This window comes from Bufo bufo, chromosome 3, assembly GCF_905171765.1.
Source record: "Bufo bufo chromosome 3, aBufBuf1.1, whole genome shotgun sequence".
NCBI classification, from domain to species: domain Eukaryota; kingdom Metazoa; phylum Chordata; class Amphibia; order Anura; family Bufonidae; genus Bufo; species Bufo bufo.
This window is the reverse complement of record NC_053391.1, coordinates 430,106,498-430,127,540: the sequence shown is the minus strand read 5'-3', so window position 1 is coordinate 430,127,540 and position 21,043 is coordinate 430,106,498. Positions and strand designations below refer to the sequence as shown.

General features: G+C 38.0%; 1 protein-coding gene across 1 annotated transcript in view; it reads right to left on the bottom strand.

Moving 5' to 3' along the window:
* The window catches only part of DMD (dystrophin), a 3,443,536-nt gene that overhangs the window by 2,942,059 nt on the left and 480,434 nt on the right, over nucleotides 1-21,043 (bottom strand). The window contains 1 exon segment of the mRNA XM_040424996.1: nucleotides 5,418-5,479. Coding sequence (XP_040280930.1) covers nucleotides 5,418-5,479 — 62 coding nt within the window.

Sequence of the window (21,043 nt, the reverse complement as noted above, 5' to 3'; positions counted from 1 at the left end):
GATGCTACTGCTGTCACCACCTTCACACTCTATCATTGTGCCACTCTGTGGCCTCTTGATGCTGCTGCCACCTCCACACTGTCATTGTGCCACCCTGTGGCCTTCTCCTGATTCTGCTGCTGCCGCCACCTCTACACTGTCATTGTGCGACCCTGTGGCCTCCTCCTGATGCTGCTGCCACCACCTCCACACTCTGTCATTATGCCACTCTGTGTTCTCCTCATGCTGCTGCTGCCACCTCCACATTGTCATTGTGCCTCCCTGTGGCCTCCTTTTGATGCTGCTGCCGCCACCTCCACACTCTGTCATTGTGCCACTCTGTGGCCTCCTGATTCTGCTGCCACCTCCACACTGTCATTGTGCCACTCTGTGGTCTCCTCCTGATGCTGCTGCCACCTCCAAACTCTGTCATTGGGCCACTCTGTGGTCTCCTCATGCTGCTTCTACCTCACCACTTTGTCATAGGGCCACTCTGTGGACTTCTCATGCTTTTCCCACCCTCCCCACTTCATGACTGGGCCACTATTTTGCCTTTCGTCCTGGCTGCCATCATCATTTATTTTACCCTTCTTCTGATCTGTCATAAACAAGGAAAAATGAGACGCACAACGGATCCTGTCTATGTAACAGCTGTAAGGCCTGCATGACATAGTCTTATTTTACATTAGAATTGGCTCATGATTGGTATGGTAGCCAAAGGCAGGAGTGGGTACAAAACACAGAAGACATGCAAATATTCCATTAATTTGTCATCTCTGTTTTGGATCCACTGTTGTTTTTTTTTTTTGGCTTTAGCAATACTGATGGATTACTGACTAAATGCTTTTTGGGGTTTATTGTTCTGACGGATCAGAGGAAGGGCAAAATAATCTGTGACATCAACACAAACTTACTGCTGACACCTACTCCACTCTGTTGGGGGGCTCTATTTGTATAAGCATTTAATAGAACAGGTTCTGTAGAAATCTATGTGGAATCAGTGACTTGGTGTAAAAAGAGTGCGCTCTTTCATGCCATAGTAGGATCTTGGGCCTCTGCACGGTTCTTTATACCTGGCGCTAACATTGACCTGTAAGGCACATTTCACACTTGAGTTATTTGGTCAGTGAAGTGTTCAGTGATACTTACTCACAGTATTGTTTCACTACCACAGAAAACTCCCTATGCATGTTACTGCAAGGCACAGTGTTGTACACCACTATAAAGGCTCTCTGCAACCAGGAAATAGCTGTTTTTTTTTAACACGATTCACCACAAATAAATTCCAATTGAACCAAATTTTTCTGAAAATTCGGCGAACCGGCAAAATCAATTTTTTTTATAAATTTGCTCATCTCTATTTACTTTTATAGCTCCTTATCAAAAGTCATATTCTATTAGTGCAATCCCTGCCTATATTCCTCTTTAAGAAATATTGAGGTCAAAAGGGGTATCTCACACTTGGAACCTCTATTTGAGCCAGAATGTAAAGCAGCTTACAATCGATGGTTCTCATTCTGGTAGGCTCAAGCCATTCTCCTAATTAGTGGACATCCATTCATCAGCCACTGCAGGGGAAATGCATAGCTAGCTCAATCCCTCTCCTAAAATTTAAACTGTTTGCGGCAGGTCTCAGGAGCAAAACGCATGAAAGCCAAACCCACACAGCTGATGATTGTAGCGACTTTCAGACAAAAGAGACTGTCTATAATGAAACAACCTCTTTAGCAATAGAACACCCTTTGTTTTATTATTAATTAATCTTAAGGCCCCCATACACATTAGATTATTCCTGAGAACAGCTGGTTTGGACAACAGTTTAATGTGTGTAGGGAGCTCCCGATTTTCCACCTACAGACAATGTTAGGGAAGAGAAGAATTAGGCAAAATAAATATGTCTATGTTTGCCCCCCCATTAAATGCAAATAATTGTTGGCAAAGCTGAACATGCATGTGTATGAGCTCATGTATAGCCTCCTTTACTTTCCTGGTTGTCTCTCATAAGTCTCTTATAATAAAATATTTGCCAAATGAAAAAGAGTGAACTACAATACCAAACACAACTTTTAGAGAGTTATGCACTCTTTTAGGAATATTAACAGGTCCTTTTTTCTAATCAACAACAATTAACCAATTCTCCTTTTCAAAAGAGAAAACGCCATATGCATCTATTAATGCTCTATTGTCATAATTTAAACTTTTTTTATTTTATTCTAGAGTTTGGTATAAACCATTCCTTGAAATTAAAATGCTGTAAGACGTGAAGTGAATTAAAATTAAGGATGGGAAAATATATTACTTCCAACTTCATGATTTATTTATTTTTTCACAAGCTGCTGACAGTGGTCTAAAATAAATTGATTACTCACCTTACCAATCCTCTGATGCTCCTATACTGATGCTTCTCTGGCCCCTGATGAACTGAGTTTACTTAGCTTCAACCATGTTGTGTAGTCACATTGTGATAGGCAGTAATTAAATGCACCTGTCAACACAACATTTTATTGCTGGAGCCCAGTAAATGGGTGCTGGCAAGGAACCAACAAAACATTGGCAGAGAAGCAGAAGAGGATTTGTAAAATATGACTCATTTTGTTATTTTATACCATTCTCTAACATTTTGTAAAATAGTAGTATTGGCTATAAGTCAACCAGGAGTCAAAGTTTGTTAAAGAGGTTTTATGGTACTTTTATATTCATGACATATCCTCAGGATAGCAGAAAAAGTTCCCATTGAAGTAGTACTATGTTACCTAAGTATGTACAGTCAGGTCCATAAATATTGGGACATCGACACAATTCTAACATTTTTGGCTCTATCCACCACCACAATGGATTTGAAATGAAACAAACAAGATGTGCTTTAGCTGCAGAATGTCAGCTTTAATTTGAGGGTATTCACGTCGAAATCAGGTGAACGGTGTAGGAATTACAACAGTTTGCATATGTGCCTCCCACTTGTTAAGGAACCAAAAGTAATGGGACAATTGGCTTCTCAGCTGTTCTATGGCCAGGTGTGTGTTATTCCCTCATTATCCCAATTACAATGAGCAGATAAATGGTCCAGAGTTCATTTCAAGTCTGCTATTTGCATTTAGAATCTGTTGCTTTCAACTCTTTCAACTCTTTCATGAGATCCAAAAAGCTGTCACTATCAGTGAAGCAAGCCATTATTAAGCTGAAAAAACAAACTCATCAGAGAGATAGCAAAAACCTTAGGCATGGCCAAAACAACTGTTTGGAACATTCTTAAAAAGAAGGAATGCATCGGTGAGCTCAGCAACACCAAAACAACTGTGGTAGATGACCAAAGAATTATTTCCCTGGTGAAGAAAACACCCTTAATAACAGTTGGCCAGATCAAGAACACTCTCCAGGAGGTAGGTGTATGTGTGTCAAAGTCAACAATCAAGAGAAGACTTCACCAGAGTGAATACAGAGGGTTCACCACAAGATGTAAACCATTGGTCAGCCTCAAAAACAGGAAGGCCAGATTAGAGTTTGCCAAACGACATCTAAAAAAGCCTTCACAGTTCTGGAACAACATCCTATGGACAGATGAAACCAAGATCAACTTGTACCAGAGTGATGGGAAGAGAAGAGTATGGAGAAGGAAAGGAACTGCTCATGATCCTAAGCATACCACCTCATCAGTGAAGCATGGTGGTGGTAGTGTAATGGCGTGGGCATGTATGGATGCCAATGGAAGTGGTTCTCTTGTATTTATTGATGATGTGACTGCTGACAAAAGCAGCAGGATGAATTCTGAAGTGTTTCAGGCAATATTATCTGCTCATATTCAGCCAAATTCTTCAGAACTCATTGGACGGCGCTTCACAGTGCAGATGGACAATGTCCCAAAGCATACTGCAAAAGCAACCAAAGAGTTTTTTAAGGGAAAGAAGTGGAATGTTATGCAATGGCCAAGTCAATCACCGGACCTGAATCCGATTGAGCATGCATTTCACTTGCTGAAGACAAAACGGAAGGGAAAATTCCCCAAGAACAAGCAGGAACTGAAGACAGTTGCAGTAGAGGCCTAACAGAGCATCACCAGGGATGAAACTCAGCGTCTGGTGATGTCTATGCATTCCAGACTTCAGGCTGTAATTGACTGCAAAGGATTTGCAACCAAGTATTACAAAGTGAAAGTTTGATTTATGATTATTATTCGGTCCCATTACTTTTGGTCCCTTAACAAGTGGGAGGCACATGTGCAAACTGTTGTAATTCCTACACTGTTCACCTGATTTGGATGTAAATACCCTCAAATTAAAGCTGACAGTCTTCAGTTAAAGCACATCTTGTTTGTTTCATTTCAAATCCATTGTGGTGGTGTATAGAGCCAAAAATGTTAGAATTGTGTCCATGTCCCAATATTTATGGACCTGACTGTATATCCCATCCATAGGGGGTAATTCTCATGGGGACTTGTGGGTACAAGCAGTGTCAGATCTTGGCTTTATGGTCCCAGAGATTATTCCACAAATTATATGCAGCACTCCTTCAGTTCCCAAAAAATGAAGCGTGTTTATTCACCAAAGTGCAACATAACAGAGCACTCTATTATGATGCATTTTGGTGAATAAGCACACTTAATTTTTTGAACTGAGGGGTGAGGTAAATCTTTTGTGGATATCCTCAGAATAGGCCGGGGTCAGACACCTTGCACCCCTGCTAATAAGCTGGTTATTGCGGCGTTGCTCCCATTGAAGTGAATAGGAGCAGTGCTACAGTAACCGGAATCATCCACTACACTATAGACTGAGCTGTGTAGTTCCTGTGTTGACTTCTAGCAACAATGCTACAACAGAACAACTGATTGGCGGTGCATGGTGTCAGATTCCCAATGATCAGCTATAGACGACCTATCCGGAAAATAATAATTTTAGCAAAAAATAAAAAGTAACTGTCATTTTCTCAGCATGCTCCTTCAACAAGAAAGTTACAATTTGCATCTAATTTTCTAGTATAGTACAGTTTCATGACTTGAGTGAAAGCATAAATTGAAAGTATTAATCATATGATTGTAATCCAACTATAGCATGAATAATGATCATTTCAGAATTAATAAATTTGTATTTTAATCGCAATGTTCTGTATAATATAACATATAGTGAGTTAAAACAATAATAACATAATAATGAGCCAATCCTCCTTCAACGATAACTGTAATGTATCAGAAAGCGGTTCCAAATAACTTATATACTGTACAATAGCAGTTACTTGTAGGTGATATGGTTTGCATGACAAAATGTCTCAAAGTATTTGGAACGTGTTTATTTCTTTCAATAGTAAACTTTGACAAATATGACAAGTTATTGTTCCAAAGCCAAACTTCCATTTATATAAACTAGCTATTATTGTTTTCTTAAAAAGGTGATCATAGTAAGAGAAAAACATTTTCATAATTCAAAAAGAAATATTGAAGTACATACCTTTGCAAACTGTGCATTTATCCATTTTGTGAATGTTTTCCTTTGAACATCTTCTCTTTCATCTGAAAACATGAAAATAATGCTAAAATTAGTTCAATCAAATAATTAACTAAATATCAACTGTTAAAAATCTTAATGTCTTATGAGTAAAGTAAGCTTCAATTGTATCAGCTAGGGTTCCTTGGGTTGTCTGAGATGTCACAATTTTTGCTTTTAATACAAAATACTCTTTCAAAATGTGAAGGTGAACTTAAATGGTACACAAGAGATGTAAAATTAGCAAATGGGGCACCTGAGGATATGATGAGAAAGGGAGTAATCCTGACTACTTCTGACAATGTAGCAAAGCTGCAGTCAATCCTCATGGAGTTTTCCTAAGAACTAAAAAGTATCACTACACAAATTTATTGGTTATAAAAGAATTATAATCTAAGTCCACAACTGTATATTTGCCTTAAATTGACACCAAACTTGAAGTCAATTGTATCTATATTTGTTATACAACCAAACAGAAATATTGGAGAATAGTTAAATCCAGTTGTCAATTTATTCATACATAAACAAAGGGGATGCTTCTTTGATCATTATAAATCCCTGTGCTATTTTCCAATGCAAAATAAACATTCTGCAGTATAAATAGTGATTTTTCCCTCCAGGATTTTCTAAAGCAATATGTCCCCATTATTTCATCCGTGGAAGTAGTTATTACAGAAATCCACCCTTACCTTTCTTGACCTTTAGGAAGGAAAGCTAATTTGTATATCTTTTTCCCAGAAACCCAAAGGAGAGGTTCCTGGCCTATATTTATTTCTTTTTCTCTCGCTAAATCTAAAAAAAATAAAAAATCTGATTCTCCCAAATCAGATTTTTGGGGAAAATTCAGGATGAGTTTTGATTTGGTAGTATCTATTTGCTCATTTCTTGTCTAAATCCAAGTTATATTTTTCCTAATAGGGTAACATAAAGTCCCTGTGTAATATAACCATATGCATTCCATACTGCTTGCCATGTGTGTCTTTTTCAGTTCTCTCAGTACATGTTTTGAAGAGATTCTGATTAAGATACATTTGTAATGTGTCTGTAAAGTCGATAAATAACATTGTTTTCTTGATCTCATTTGTGTCATTTAAAACTGATGCAAAGACGTCCCCTTGCTCTTTACTGTCACATCATAATCACAGCAATATGTCTATAAATAGCCTAATTGACAAGTACTCTATTAAGCCTGATATATGTTTATCTTGTGCTATTTGCAACTTTGATGACACAAATTGAAATGAGTACCTTAAATTTGCATCCTTTAATAGCTTAGACTGTCGGGTTGACTATTTATCATAAGAATTAATATTAATGCTGCATCAAAAAATAAATAAAAAACTAAGCAAATCAAAGACCTTGAATTTCTCATACAGTTTTCAGTCCTTTTCCTTTCATGAATTATAATGCAATTGATCTATATGCATTGCCATTTTTATCTTATAAAAATAATAAGCAATGGTAGGAAGTTAGTGAGCCTTTGAATATAAATTTCATGCTTTGTTTTCTTGCATGTCAAGACATTAAAGTGAAGATGTTAACTGCTTCCCGACCAGCAGCGTACATGTACAGTGCTGACCGGGACTTTAAAGATGGGTCTGTCTGTTGTTTCATATAGTAGACACCCAAGGCTCATGTTCACGACCGGTGGTAATGCCAGTTATAGACTTTTAACCCTGCAGATGCCATGATCTGGTGCATGCTTCCCGGTGTGCTCTGGCTCCCCCTTGTGGGTATTAGGGGAGCTGGAGTGTGTGTGGCAGTCCCTGTCCTCCTGTGTGACAAGAGGCTGCTGCACATTCGTTCCTATGGAGCTCCTGCCTGTGGCAGGAGTAGTATAGGTCCCATAGACTCCAATACTAATGCATTGGAGTTTATGAAAGAAGCAATCTAATGACTTCTTGTTATAGTTCCCTATGGGAAGTTAAAGTGTCTGATTCACTATTTGTTGGTCGCTTCTCTCACAAAAAATTAAATAAAAAGTGATAAAAAATTCATACACAGAAATCAATATCAATGAAAAATACCCCGCAAAAAATAAGCCCCCACACAGCTCCATGCACATAACTAGAAAAAGTTATATGGGTCAGAATATGGTAACAGAAATAAAAAATATAATGTTTTTCAAGGTTCAAGAAAAATTATACATATATGGTATTGCCATAATCATACTGACTGGAGAATGAAAATATCAGGCCAGTTTTACTGTATAGGGAATGCAATAAACACAAAACCCATAAAACTGTTGCTGAATTGCATTTTTTCCAATTTTGCCCAATTAGAATTTTTTTTCCAGCTCCCCACTATATCATACACTCACCTAAAGAATTATTAGGAACACCTGTTCTATTTCTCATTAATGCAATTATCTAGTCAACCAATCACATGGCAGTTGCTTCAATGCATTTAGGGGTGTGGTCCTGGTCAAGACAATTTCCTGAACTCCAAACTGAATGTCAGAATGGGAAAGAAAGGTGATTTAAGCAATTTTGAGCGTGGCATGGTTGTTGGTGCCAGACGGGCCGGTCTGAGTATTTCACAATCTGCTCAGTTACTGGGATTTTCACGCACAACCATTTCTAAGGTTTACAAAGAATGGTGTGAAAACGGAAAAACATCCAGTATGCAGCAGTTCTGTGGGCAAAAATGCCTTGTGGATGCTAGAGGTCAGAGGAGAATGGGCCGACTGATTCAAGCTGATAGAAGAGCAATGTTGACTGAAATAACCACTCGTTACAACCGAGGTATGCAGCAAAGCATTTGTGAAGCCACAACACGCACAACCTTGAGGCGGATGGGCTACAACAGCAGAAGACCCCACCGGGTACCACTCATCTCCACTACAAATAGGAAAAAGAGGCTACAATTTGCACGAGCTCACCAAAATTGGACTGTTGAAGATTGGAAAAATGTTGCCTGGTCTGATGAGTCTTGATTTCTGTTGAGACCTTCAAATGGTAGAGTCCAAATTTGGCGTAAACAGAATGAGAACATGTATCCATCCTCTGATGGCTACTTCCAGCAGGATAATGCACCATGTCACAAAGCTCAAATTATTTCAAATTGGTTTCTTGAACATGACAATGAGTTCACTGTACTAAAATGGCCCCCACAGTCACCAAATCTCAACCCAATAGAGCATCTTTGGGATGTGGTGGAACGGGAGCTTCGTGCCCTGGATGTGCATCCCTCAGATCTCCATCAACTGCAAGATGCTATCCTATCAATATGGACCAACATTTCTAAAGAATGCTATCAGCACCTTGTGGAATCAATGCCACGTAGAATTAAGGCAGTTCTGAAGGCAAAAGGAGGTCCAACACCGTATTAGTATGGTGTTCCTAATAATTCTTTAGGTGAGTGTATATAATATTAAATAGTGAAATTAGAAAGTGCATCTTGTGCTGCAAAATACAAGCCCTCATACGGCTATGTAAACAGAAAAAATAAAAAATTTATGGCCTCAGAAAGAAAGGGAGTGAAAAACATAAGCACAAAAACAATAAAATCTATCGGGCTGAAAGGGTAAATGAGATACCATTATGTATATAAATAGCAAAAGAATCACTAATAATAATAATAATAATAATAATAATAATAATAATATATATTTTAAATGGCACTTTTATTTACTTACAATTGAGGATGGAAGTGATTTTTTAAACATCATACCTAGTTGCTGCTTAATTAATACAACCTCAACTCCAAAAAGGGGAAAATGTAAATAAATGTAAATAAAAAACAGAATGTGCAGAATGTCTCTTGCGCACATGGATTTCTCCAGATTATCTGAATCTTTTGATAATATTATGTACTGTAGATTGTGGGATATTCAAAGTGGTCACAATTTTACATTGAGGAACATTTTTCTGAAATTGTTCCACAACTTTTACAGTAGGTGGTCTACTGCTAAGGCGGCTTAATTTAAATGCCAGTATTAAAAATCATCCATGTTGCTGCCACAATACATGGATGATTTGTAATTTGTCAATAAGGTCTCCAATTGTTTCCAGGTCTATATTAAGTGAGACATAGGTCAAAGTAAAAAGGAGATGTGAATTGTTCCATTGTCTTCTATGTGCTGTTCTTGTGCAGTCTGTGATATGGTCATTACCCAACGCCTACCCGAACCAACCCAATATCCCCCATAAATGATACCAAAATATTCTCATGTAATACACTGCTCAAAAAAATAATGGGAGCACAAAAATAACACATCCTAGATCTGAGTTAATTAAATATTCTTCTGAAATACTTTGTTCTTTACATAGTTGAATGTGCTGACAACAAAATCACACAAAAATTAAAAAATGGAAATCAAATTTTTCAACCCATGGAGGTCTGGATTTGGAGTCACACTCAAAATTAAAGTGGAAAAACACACTACAGGCTGATCCAACTTTGATGTTATGTCCTTAAAACAAGTCAAAATGAGGCTCAGTAGTGTGTGTGGCCTCCACGTGCCTGTATGACCTCCCTACAACGCCTGTGCATGCTCCTGATGAGGTGGCGGACGGTCTCCTGAGGGATCTCCTCCCAGACCTGGACTAAAGCATCTGCCAACTCCTGGACAGTCTGTGGTGCAACGTGACGTTGGTGGATAGAGCGAGACATGATGTCCCAGATGTGCTCAATTGGATTCAGGTCTGGGGAACAGGCGGGCCAGTCCATAGCATCAATGCCTTCGTCTTGTAGGAACTGCTGACACACTCCAGCCACATGAGATCTAGCATTGTCTTGCATTAGGAGGAACCCAGGGCCAACCGCACCAGCATATGGTCTCACAAGGGGTCTGAGGATCTCATCTCGGTACCTAATGGCAGTCAGGCTACCTCTGGCGAGCACATGGAGGGCTGTGCGGCCCTCCAAAGAAATGCCACCCCACACCATTACTGACCCAATGCCAAACCGGTCATGCTGGAGGATGTTGCAGGCAGCAGAACGTTCTCCACGGCGTCTCAAGACTCTGTCACGTCTGTCACATGTGCTCAGTGTGAACCTGCTTTCATCTGTGAAGAGCACAGGGCGCCAGTGGCGAATTTGCCAATCTTGGTGTTCTCTGACAAATGCCAATCCCCCACCTGTGGACGTCGGGCCCTCATATCACCCTAATGGAGTCTGTTTCTGACCGTTTGAGCAGGCACATGCACATTTGTGGCCTGCTGGATGTCATTTTGCAGGGCTCTGGCAGTGCTCCTCCTGTTCCTCCTTGCACAAAGGCGGAGGTAGCGGTCCTGATGCTGAGTTGTTGCCCTCCTACGGCCTCCTCCACATCTCCTGATGTACTGGCCTGTCTCCTGGTAGCGCCTCCATGCTCTGGACACTACGCTGACAGACACAGCAAACCTTCTTGCCACAGCTCACATTGATGTGCCATCCTGGATAAGCTGCACTACCTGAGCCACTTGTGTGGGTTGTAGACTCCGTATCATGCTACCACTAGAGTGAAAGCACCGCCAGCATTCAAAAGTGACCAAAACATCAGCCAGGAAGCATAGGAACTGAGAAGTGGTCTGTGGTCACCACCTGCAGAACCACTCTTTTATTGGGGGTGTCTTGCTAATTGATATTAGCATCCTAGATTCTCCATAATTCCCTCTTTTATCCCTTTAGTATTTAGATTTTTATTATTTTGATTGAAAAAAGACAGTAGGGGTCTTTTGCTAATGCTACTTCATGTAAAAAGTACTGTAAACTATATATAGATAGATATGAGCTAGAGTTCACTAGTTCTCCATGGCCCTGTGGAGTTCAGTGGTAGGCCTCATGCACACGGGCGTTGCTCGGCCGTTCCATGCATTGGGGACAGCAATCTCACACATGCTGACATGTGACATCACTATGTCATCACACTGGCCGGGTACGGTAAAGTCATCAGAGGGCCACAGATTTGGAGCATTTTCTTAATTTAAGATAGCCATTATGGCCTCTTTGCGATCAAATGAATGAGGTGAGTATGTACATTTAAAAAAAAACTCCTGAATAACCCCTGAAAGGACTTAATGTGACTCCCAGATGCCTAAATTAGTGTTGAACCCAGCACTAAGGTGATTCAATAATGGGGACGGCCTAATCGCAGTTCCCCATCATTGCACCTGCTACATACAATGGAATGTGATTTGTGACGAAGTATGTCGTAACTAGGGATGAGCGAACTTCTGTTTTCAAGATCGGTGTACAAGGTTCGGGTTGTCTGAGAATTCTATTATGGATTCCGTAGCGGAATCTATATCGGAATTCATAGATATCCTGAACCCAAACCTTGTACACCGAACTTGAAAACAGAAGTTTGCTCAATACTAGTCGTAACAAATCAAATTTCTTGTCAAAGATTAACAAATCAGCCGGATCAAATTTTTGAAAACTGCTTATCACTAATGCCTATTTTAGAAATTATTTGAATTTGCCATAAAAATAACAATTCAGGAGTATTTTTCTTAGAACTCTAAATTGTAGCATTTCTTTGTTTTTCCTCCTGGAATTGTATAATTAAAGGGGTTTTCCAGGTTTTTAAAAATATCAGCTTGGGAGGGGGTACAACACTCAGCACCCCTGTCGATCAGCTGTATGAAGAGAAGGCACATGCGTGTGAGTGTGCTGTCTCCTGTCTCTCTTCCTGCTCACTGCTGCTATGTCTATGGCAGGACGAGAGACAGTAGATGGCACGCGTGCAAAGGGCTGTGCCTGTTTATACACTGACACTGTCTAATCATTGCATATAAGTGTCAAATTGTGTAAAGACACACCCCATTTACAAAGTTGTCAATTTCCTCATATGTTTCCAGAAGGAATAACAGAGGGAATCACAAAACAGAGTTCTAAAAAAAGATTCTCTGGAATTGTTATATTGTGGGAAATATAAACATTTACTAAAACAGACATATTAGGAGAAATACATAAAAACAATTGAATATACACTATAATTTATCTGCACACAAATTCTAAAACAGTAGAAAGTTTTATATTTAATTGCTGATCTTAACAGCATTTACATATTGCGATTAAATTTAGTTTTTGATGAAGTGTAAAGTAGCCACAGCAGTGATGCATGTATAGTTTGGTAAGCGAATATAATTGCATGAATGTTGCTGCATAATTGGATGGGAAACACTATTCATTAATGCATTGTAACTTAACCCTTTCATGACCAAGGGTCATTGATGCCCCAGTGTCCAGGTCAAAATTTACAAATCTGACATGCGTCACTTTATGTTGTAATAGCTTTGGAACACTTTTATTTATCCAAGCCATTCTGAGATTGTTTTCTCGTGACATATTGTACTCCATGATAGTCAAAAATTTGAGTCGATATATTTCACATTTATTTATGAAAAAATCCCAAATTTACCAAAAATTTCGAAAAATTCTCAATTTTCTAAATTTACATTTCTCTGCTTCTAAAACAGAAAGTCATACCTAATAAAATATTTATTACTTAACATTTCCCATATGTCTACTTTATGTTGGCATCATTTTGGAAATGTCATTTTATTTTTTTAGGGCGTTGGAAGGCTTAGAAGTTTAGAAGCAGTTCTTAAAATTTTTAAGAAAATTTCCAAAACACACTTTTTAAGGATCAGTTCAGGTCTAAAGTCACTTTGTGGGGCTTACAAAGTGGAAACCCCCCATAAATGACCCCATTGTAGAAACTACACCCCTCAAGTAACTCAAAACTGATTTTACAAACTTTGTTAACCCTTTAGGTGTTCCACAAGAATTAAAGGAAAATGGAGATGACATTTCTAAATTTCACTTTTTTGGCAGATTTTCCATTTTCTAAAAATTTTTTCTTTAACACATTGAGGGTTAACAGCCAAATAAAACTCAATATTTATTACCCTGATTCTGCGGTTTACAGAAACACCCCACATGTGGTCGTAAACTGATGTAAGGGCGCACGGCAGGGCGCAGAAGGAAAGGAACGCCGTATGGTTTTTGGAAGGCAGATTTTGCTGGACTGGTTTTAGATGCCTTGTCCCTATTAAAGCCCCCCTGATGCACCCTTACAGTAGAAACTCCCAAAAAGTGACCCTATTTTGGAAACTAGGGGATAAGGTGCCAGTTTTATTGGTGCTATTTTGGAGTACATATGATTTTTAATTGCTCTATATTAAGTTTTTTGTGAGGCAAGGTAACCGAAAAATGGCTGTTTTGGCACCGTTTTTTTTTTTTTTTACAAGATTCATCTGACAGGGTAGATAATGTGCTATTTTTATAGAGCAGGTTGTTACGGACACAATGATATCAAATATGTCTACTTTCTTTGTTGGTTTGTTTCAGTTTTATATAATGAAGCATTTTTGAAAAAGAAATTATGTTTTTGTGTGTCCATTTTCTGAACGCCATATGTTTTTTAATTTTCTGCCGATTGTCTTGTGCAGGGGCTCGTTTTTTGCAGAAAGAGTTGAGGTTTTTATTTGTACCATTTTTGGGTACATAGGATTTTTTGATCATTCATTATTACACTTTATGTGGCAAGGTGATCAGAAAATTGGCTGTTTTGGAACAGTTTTTATTTATTATTACAGAGTTTATCTGAGGGGTTGGGTCATGTGACAGTTTTATAGAGCAGATCGTTACGGACGTGGCAATACCTAATATGTATACTTTTTCTTATTTATTTAAGTTTTACACAATAATAGCATTTCTGAAACCAAAAAAATGATGTTTTAGTGTCTCCATAGTCTGAGAGCCATAGATTTTTTATTTTTTGGGCGATTGTCTTAAATAGGGTATCATTTTTTGAGGGATGAGGTGACGGTTTGATTGGTACTATTTTGGGGGTCATATGCCTTTTTTATCGCTTGCTGTTGCACTTTTTGTGATGTAAGGTGACAAAAATGGCTTTTTTTACACTGTTTTTATTTTATATTTTTTATGGTGTTTATCGGATGGGGTCTATCATGTGATATATTTATAGAGATGGTCGTTACGGTCGCGGTGATACCTAATATATGTATTTTTATTTTTATTTTTTATAGGAAAAGGCAATTTATTTTTTTAATTTTACATTTTTATTTATTTATTTATTTTTACTTTTATTATTTTCACATTTTTTTTTTTTATCCAGTCCCTCTTGGATCTTGAAGATCCAGTGGGGCTGATGGTTGTACTATACTTTGCAATGCTCTTGCATTGCAAAGTATAATACAATCAGATGCCCTGTAGGTGGCAACAGCGGACGCTTTTGGAAAGCGTCCGGTTGCCATGGCAACCATCGGGCGCTGCAGTCGCAGCGCAGCAGCCCCGATGGTGGAGAGAGGGAGCCCCCTCCCTCTATTAACCCCATGGATGCCGCTGGCGCGGCATCTATGGGGTTACAGCAGAGTGTCTGCATAGAGCTGACACTCTCTGCTGATGGCGGCGGGTCAGGAATGGAGCCGCCGCCATCACACACAGCAGGGGGACCGCATGGCATGGGGGCAGCGCTGGAAAGGTAGGTCGGAAGTGTCACGGCAATCAGGAGGAATGTATGGGGTAGGGAGGGGGCGGACCGCAGGAGGCAGGAGATAAAGCAGGCGGACACAAGGGGGGGCTTGAAGGGGCACAGATGGGGGGCACACATGGGGGCACAGATAGGGGAGGGGGGGCACGAGGACACATTACCTGATTTCAGGCTCTGATCTGCAGAGCGCAGATCAGAGCCTGAAACTGGCATTTTTTCACTGCCGCGATCCGATTGGTTAGTCTGCACAGGCTAACCAATCGGATCGATTGTCGGCAAGGGGCCACTCTGATTGGTCCCTTGCCAGCATTACTGAACTGTATGCTGTCCATGACAGCAGCAGGGCAGGGGCAGAAGCTTTAATCCAAGCGTTCGCTTGGATTAAAGAACTGTTTTGACGTTTATAGACGTGATAGCTGCACGGGGCATGCGCAGCTATCACGTATATATACAGATTGCAGTCGGGAAGGGGTTAAGATTAAAAATGGAGAATCAAATAGTCTTGCTAATTGAAATGAATTGAATTTTAGTTAAAAAAAATTTAATAAAATATTTAAAAATATATTTTTCTTGTTTCATATCTATTAAATTAATAGGATTTATTGAAATAAGCTAATTATATGAATAGCTTGCTAGCTACAGTTTTAAGAAGGGATAACTGTATAGATGCTGCACCATTATATTGGATTGTTGTACCATGATGCCCTCTGCTATTGCACTGTTCGAATAGCAAGTGCATTAGGCAAAACAAAGGTTTTATGCCTCTATTATGGTGCAAAAAAAGTTACAAACTATGGTACATGCCATATTTGCACCATAATTTGAGACTTTTTAAGCTTTAGCAGGAGGCAGCAGGGCTTTGTGCGAATTACCATATTTACTATAACTTACGCAAGAAACTGGTTTATACCAGCTACTGACTAGCATAGCTATGAGTTTCTGGTGTATAGCCGGGCAGAAATGCACCTAATTTATTGAAGGGCATCTGCCTCTCAATAAATTAGGGAAAGTTCACATCTCCGTTACATTTTCTGTTCTTCTTATTCATCAGAAGAACGGAAAAAAACTAATGGATCCTGTGCATCAGTTATGCATTCATTTGCATCAGTTATGTACAGGATCAATTTTTTTAAATGGATCCTGTTGCATATTTGGCATCTGTTTTTTTAGATGGGAAAAAAAAAGTCCTGCATGTAGAACTTTTTTTTTCGATTTAACAAACATTTTTTATGGAAGTGACTCAAAAAGATGGCAGATGTGCAACATGATCTATTTTTTTTTTTACAGGATCCAGCTTTTTTTCTGTTCTTCTGACAAATCAGAAGAACGTAAAATAAAAGGTAGATGTGAACTCTCCCTTAGGCATATCTGACTCCAGCGCACTATCGCAGCTCCCTGTCATTGCACCCACTACTTACAATTTTTTTTTTGTAAGATTCGGCAAAGCAGCCGAATCGAATTTTCTATAAATTTGCTTATCTCTAATTATATAAGTGGTTACAATATTAGAGCAAATAGATATGTTTATTGGGGAAAACTGTATGATTGGAAGGAGGCTTTAACACGCTGTTGAGCCACCTTTAGCCTGGATACAAGATGAAATATAGTTGGACATGGAGACATACGGGTTCGGTATGGTATCCTATGGCACATTTGCCCACAGATATTGCAGCTGGGACTGTAAATTTTGCACATATCTAGGTTGCTGAAGCTGGTTACATAAATGCTCAACTGGTGATAAATCTGGCAACCAGGCAGGCCAAGGTAACCTTGCAATCTAGCGGAGACATTGCTAAGAAACCCTAGTTGTGTGTGGACGAGCATTATTCTGCTGAAAAAAATTCAGTTGGAAGCCTTTCCATGATATTGACATTTCTAAATGGGTGATTATTTTTTATTTTTTTGTCAATTAATGTGTATTCCTCTCTTGTTTCCATTTTAGCCTTGACCTGGTGATGTAGTTACTTAAAATAGTATATAGATAATACCTATCTCAAAATATAGGTTACACTGCCTCATTTACACCAAGACAGAATTCATTTTATTGCAATATTGCAAACAGAACAATGTATGACATAGCTTTCTAAAATATGTGTTACAATGCATCACAATGTTTCTAGCAGCTATAAAAATTCTTGCTCACATTAAGAGGATAGCAGCCTGGCCTCGTACAGGTGTATTGCCAGTGACTGTGTCTCAGAGCTCTGGCTTTTACTATGTAGTGTGCCGATATGAGCAGTACATTAAATTATCAGTTTATTGTGACAGGTTTTTAGCCCATGGTTTCCAGGTAGCAAGATCCTAATAGTGTTAACAGAAAACAGATATACACAAGTATATAACCAATGTGTACAACTATTCATTATATAATTATTAAGGTCTATATAAAATTAGTGCTCCAAACATTTGCCATATTAAAATTAAACAAAATATGCAATTTTCATGGTAAATCCTCATACCTTTGACATGGCATTCTCTCAGTTGCATGATAAAAAGCGTTATATCTGATATCACTTCCAAATTAAACTTATTTAAGTAATTAAACTTATTTAAATAAAACAAAACCCATTGGAAGATTTTACTTCTTTGAAGTACACTGGTAATACATTTAATATATGGAATTAAAGATGAGCCAATCAATTCTATTGAATCACAATTCATAACAAATTTCTCCAAAAATTTGATTAGAATCTAATTATTTATGTTTTTTATATTTGAGAGTGAGATAAATTAGCTTTCCTTTTAAAAAGAAAAAAGCTAATTTGGAAGGAAAGCTAATTTGCATATCTTTTTTCCCCAAAACCCGGAGGAACATTGCCTGGCCTGCACTACTCTTGATGCTCACACCTACCAGGCTCTCTCTATAAGGGGAAATAGTACCCCCCAGATCTCAGCCGAGGCCTATCATCTAGTTAAACCAATTATTTCTGTTCTCTGCAGATGATAGCTATTATCTAAGTTCTATTTCAATTTTTTTTTTTTTTTTTTTTAAGGATGAGTCTTGCCTTATGGGATAATTACAAATGGCTTAGCTTCTTTTTTTTTTTTTTTTCTTTTAGAAGGAAATATATTTTACATACCCAGGGGAGGATTATTTTGGCTGTAAGAGTTCTCACATGAGACAATCCCTCTCATAGAATAGAATTATACCTGAATCAAATTTTGAGAAATTTTAAGAAAAACTAGAGTACAATGTATACTACGAGTCCAAATTTATGTATTTATGACACTGTTTACACTTATCTCGTCAGCCAACAAAGTTGCAAGAAAAAGAAAAGTCTGTTGAATAAATAATCATTCACCTAATATAGATAACTGATATATTTTTGCCCTGTAAATATAAGCCATGGGATGACATATTGAAAGTGTTTAGTGTTTTGGGAAACATTGTATATGTGCAGAATGCTCCATGTGTACTGCCTAAAAAAATCATTCCATCTCCTGACACTATTCATAGATCCATCTTTTTTTCTTACACATCTTAGAAATGCATCAATATTATTATACATTTTAAACACTACACTTTATAATCTCTGATCATTTAACAAAAATGTCTATAACCTGTAATGTAAGGAAATGGGGATATGTTCAGCTATAGTTTTGTCTAGCCATGTATCTTTTTGAAATATAAAGTTTATCAAAGAATGTCATAAATAAGCATATTAATAGAGTTTGGCAAATATAATTGCAGAATTTTTCACAAATCATATAAGAAATTTTGTGCACTCTATCACTATAAAATCAATAAAGACTGAAGGGCTTCAGGTCTATAGAATAACTTGCATGGGAAAAACAGAACAAGACATATGATGCAGTATGATTGAAATGCATCAAAACATCATCCAGATAATGATTAATACTATTTAAGTATTATAATATTAATATAAGCACATTAATGCCTCAAATAGTCACCAATACCTTATATCGCTACCTTAACAACATATTAAGTATTCCACAGATTCAAATTTTTATATCAGCATTTTATGTGTTGTTTATGCTACTGAAGTTGCAGCAGAAGCAGAACTGTTCTTCTGTATACGATGAGACAATAGACACATTCTTCGGCCATATAAGAACTGGAATTTGTCATTTGAATTTGCCATCCCCAGTTCCATATAAACAGTACTGATTTTATTACTAAATAAGTCATAAATCAGTGCACGTTCAATGTATTCTGTATTTCAAGAGTTCCTACACATAATTTGTTTTCAAAATTACTTTCCACACTAATTGTGAATAAAGGAAACTTTCCAGTATATTTTTAATAAGGAGGAATGGCATCTTCTTTACCTTCCAGACATATCTAGGCATAAAAGGTAAATTTCCATATATACAAACTATTGGTTAGGTCTCCCTAACAAACATACTAATTGTTTTAAAGACCATTAATCTCAATTTTTTTGGGCATTTCTCATTTTATTACATTTGTCATTTGCCATGTCATTTACCAGGCATTTTCCTATAGGAAAAATACCATAAAAAGTATCCACAGCATTATTTGTTCTAAAGAAAAAAAAAGACAAAAAAAAAATGAAAAGACCACAAAAATGCTGTGAATTTAGATTATTTAGCAATTGTTCTACGATATTCTATTCTTTGGCATCTAATTGCAGAGTTTGACATAAAAAAAAATGTATAAAAATGACAAGCAAACTTACAAAAAAATTCCCAAAATATTTTGTGAATCCAACCTGCTAAAATACCTTGAAACCCCATAAAATCCATGTAGAATACAAGGATATATACAGAAATTTTAGGCCCCCACAGCACAATTTAAAATGAGCACCACCTCAATATGAATGTACGGTATGGTAATATATTTGCTATATAATCAAAGTGTTTTTGGGTGGCTTTTTGTCAACACATATTTACATGTGTTGTTTTTTCTTCTTCTTCATTTCTTCCTATGGAGAAGACAATGAGCAAATGTTCAATAGGTGTAGGTCCCAACTCTGGGACCCACTTCTAACATTAGTTTGAGTGCCCATCCAGCGTCATTGAGAATATAGAGATGGGCATGCATGGTTGACCTGTCTATGTTAGAATTTTAAACCATTCTTATAATGACAGAAATGAACACAGTTGCCCATGTCATAAAAAATGTGGTGTACAGCCCAAACATTATATTTTTTTATTAAACTGGCAAAAATAGACCATATTCACTGCTTTCCTTCCCATTGCAAATGTTAAAACTTTGAATGCCTGCAGCCACTGCTGAGAGGGCAAATAAATAGGAAGTTATATAGCTACAATAAAACTTAATAGGAGATCTCTGCATTGAACTTCTCCTAGTGGCAGCTGCAGAAAAAACAACTGACTGTGTCCAGAAGCAGTAAAAGCAGTTCAGAACCCAACCCCCCTTTCACCACTGGTCTCACAGAAGTCTGCCACCATAGAAGGTACTCCACTCTTATTAAATAGTTCACTGGGTGGGAGGCAGTAAGAGATTGTAAGAGGAAAAAACAAAAACAATATCCCTCTTATTCTCTCTGAGACTGAATGTTGTGCTCAGGAAGGAGGAGCGGAAATGGGAAATCATAATTAGCAATGAGTGCAACACATAACACAATGAGATCTATGGCCAGAAGGCAGTGGCATCAAAGTAAAGGCAAACATTTCACCAGGAGAGCATGCTCCCCTCAGAAAGCCTATATGAAAAAGTAATGCAATTGCAAGGGTTATGGAAGTTCTCACACAGTCAGTGTCACTTTACTAAGATGTTCATACAATGCCATGTTTGCTTAGACAGAGAAGTGACAAAAAGGCATTCAATTTTATATACTATACTATGAAATAAATATAGGGGGTCACATAAGTTATAATATTAATTTACTTAGGGATAACCATTGTTGAAACCTTTCTAATTTGATACCATAACTAGTGTTGATCTAGCACCAAAGTGCTCGGGTGTTCGAGTGCTCGGGTAGAACACCTCAGGATGCTCGGGTGCTCGGTAGAGCACAATGGAAGTCAAAGGGTGAACCCGAGCATTAAACCAGGCACCCCCTGCTCTGAAGAGGGGAGGGTGTCTGGTTCATAGAAAAAGGTCAAAAATTCATGGAAACACCATCAAAATGTTTCGGGAACAGCATGGGGAGGATTTCTGGATGCATCTTGGACTCCCAGGTCGCTGCTGGGAACGATG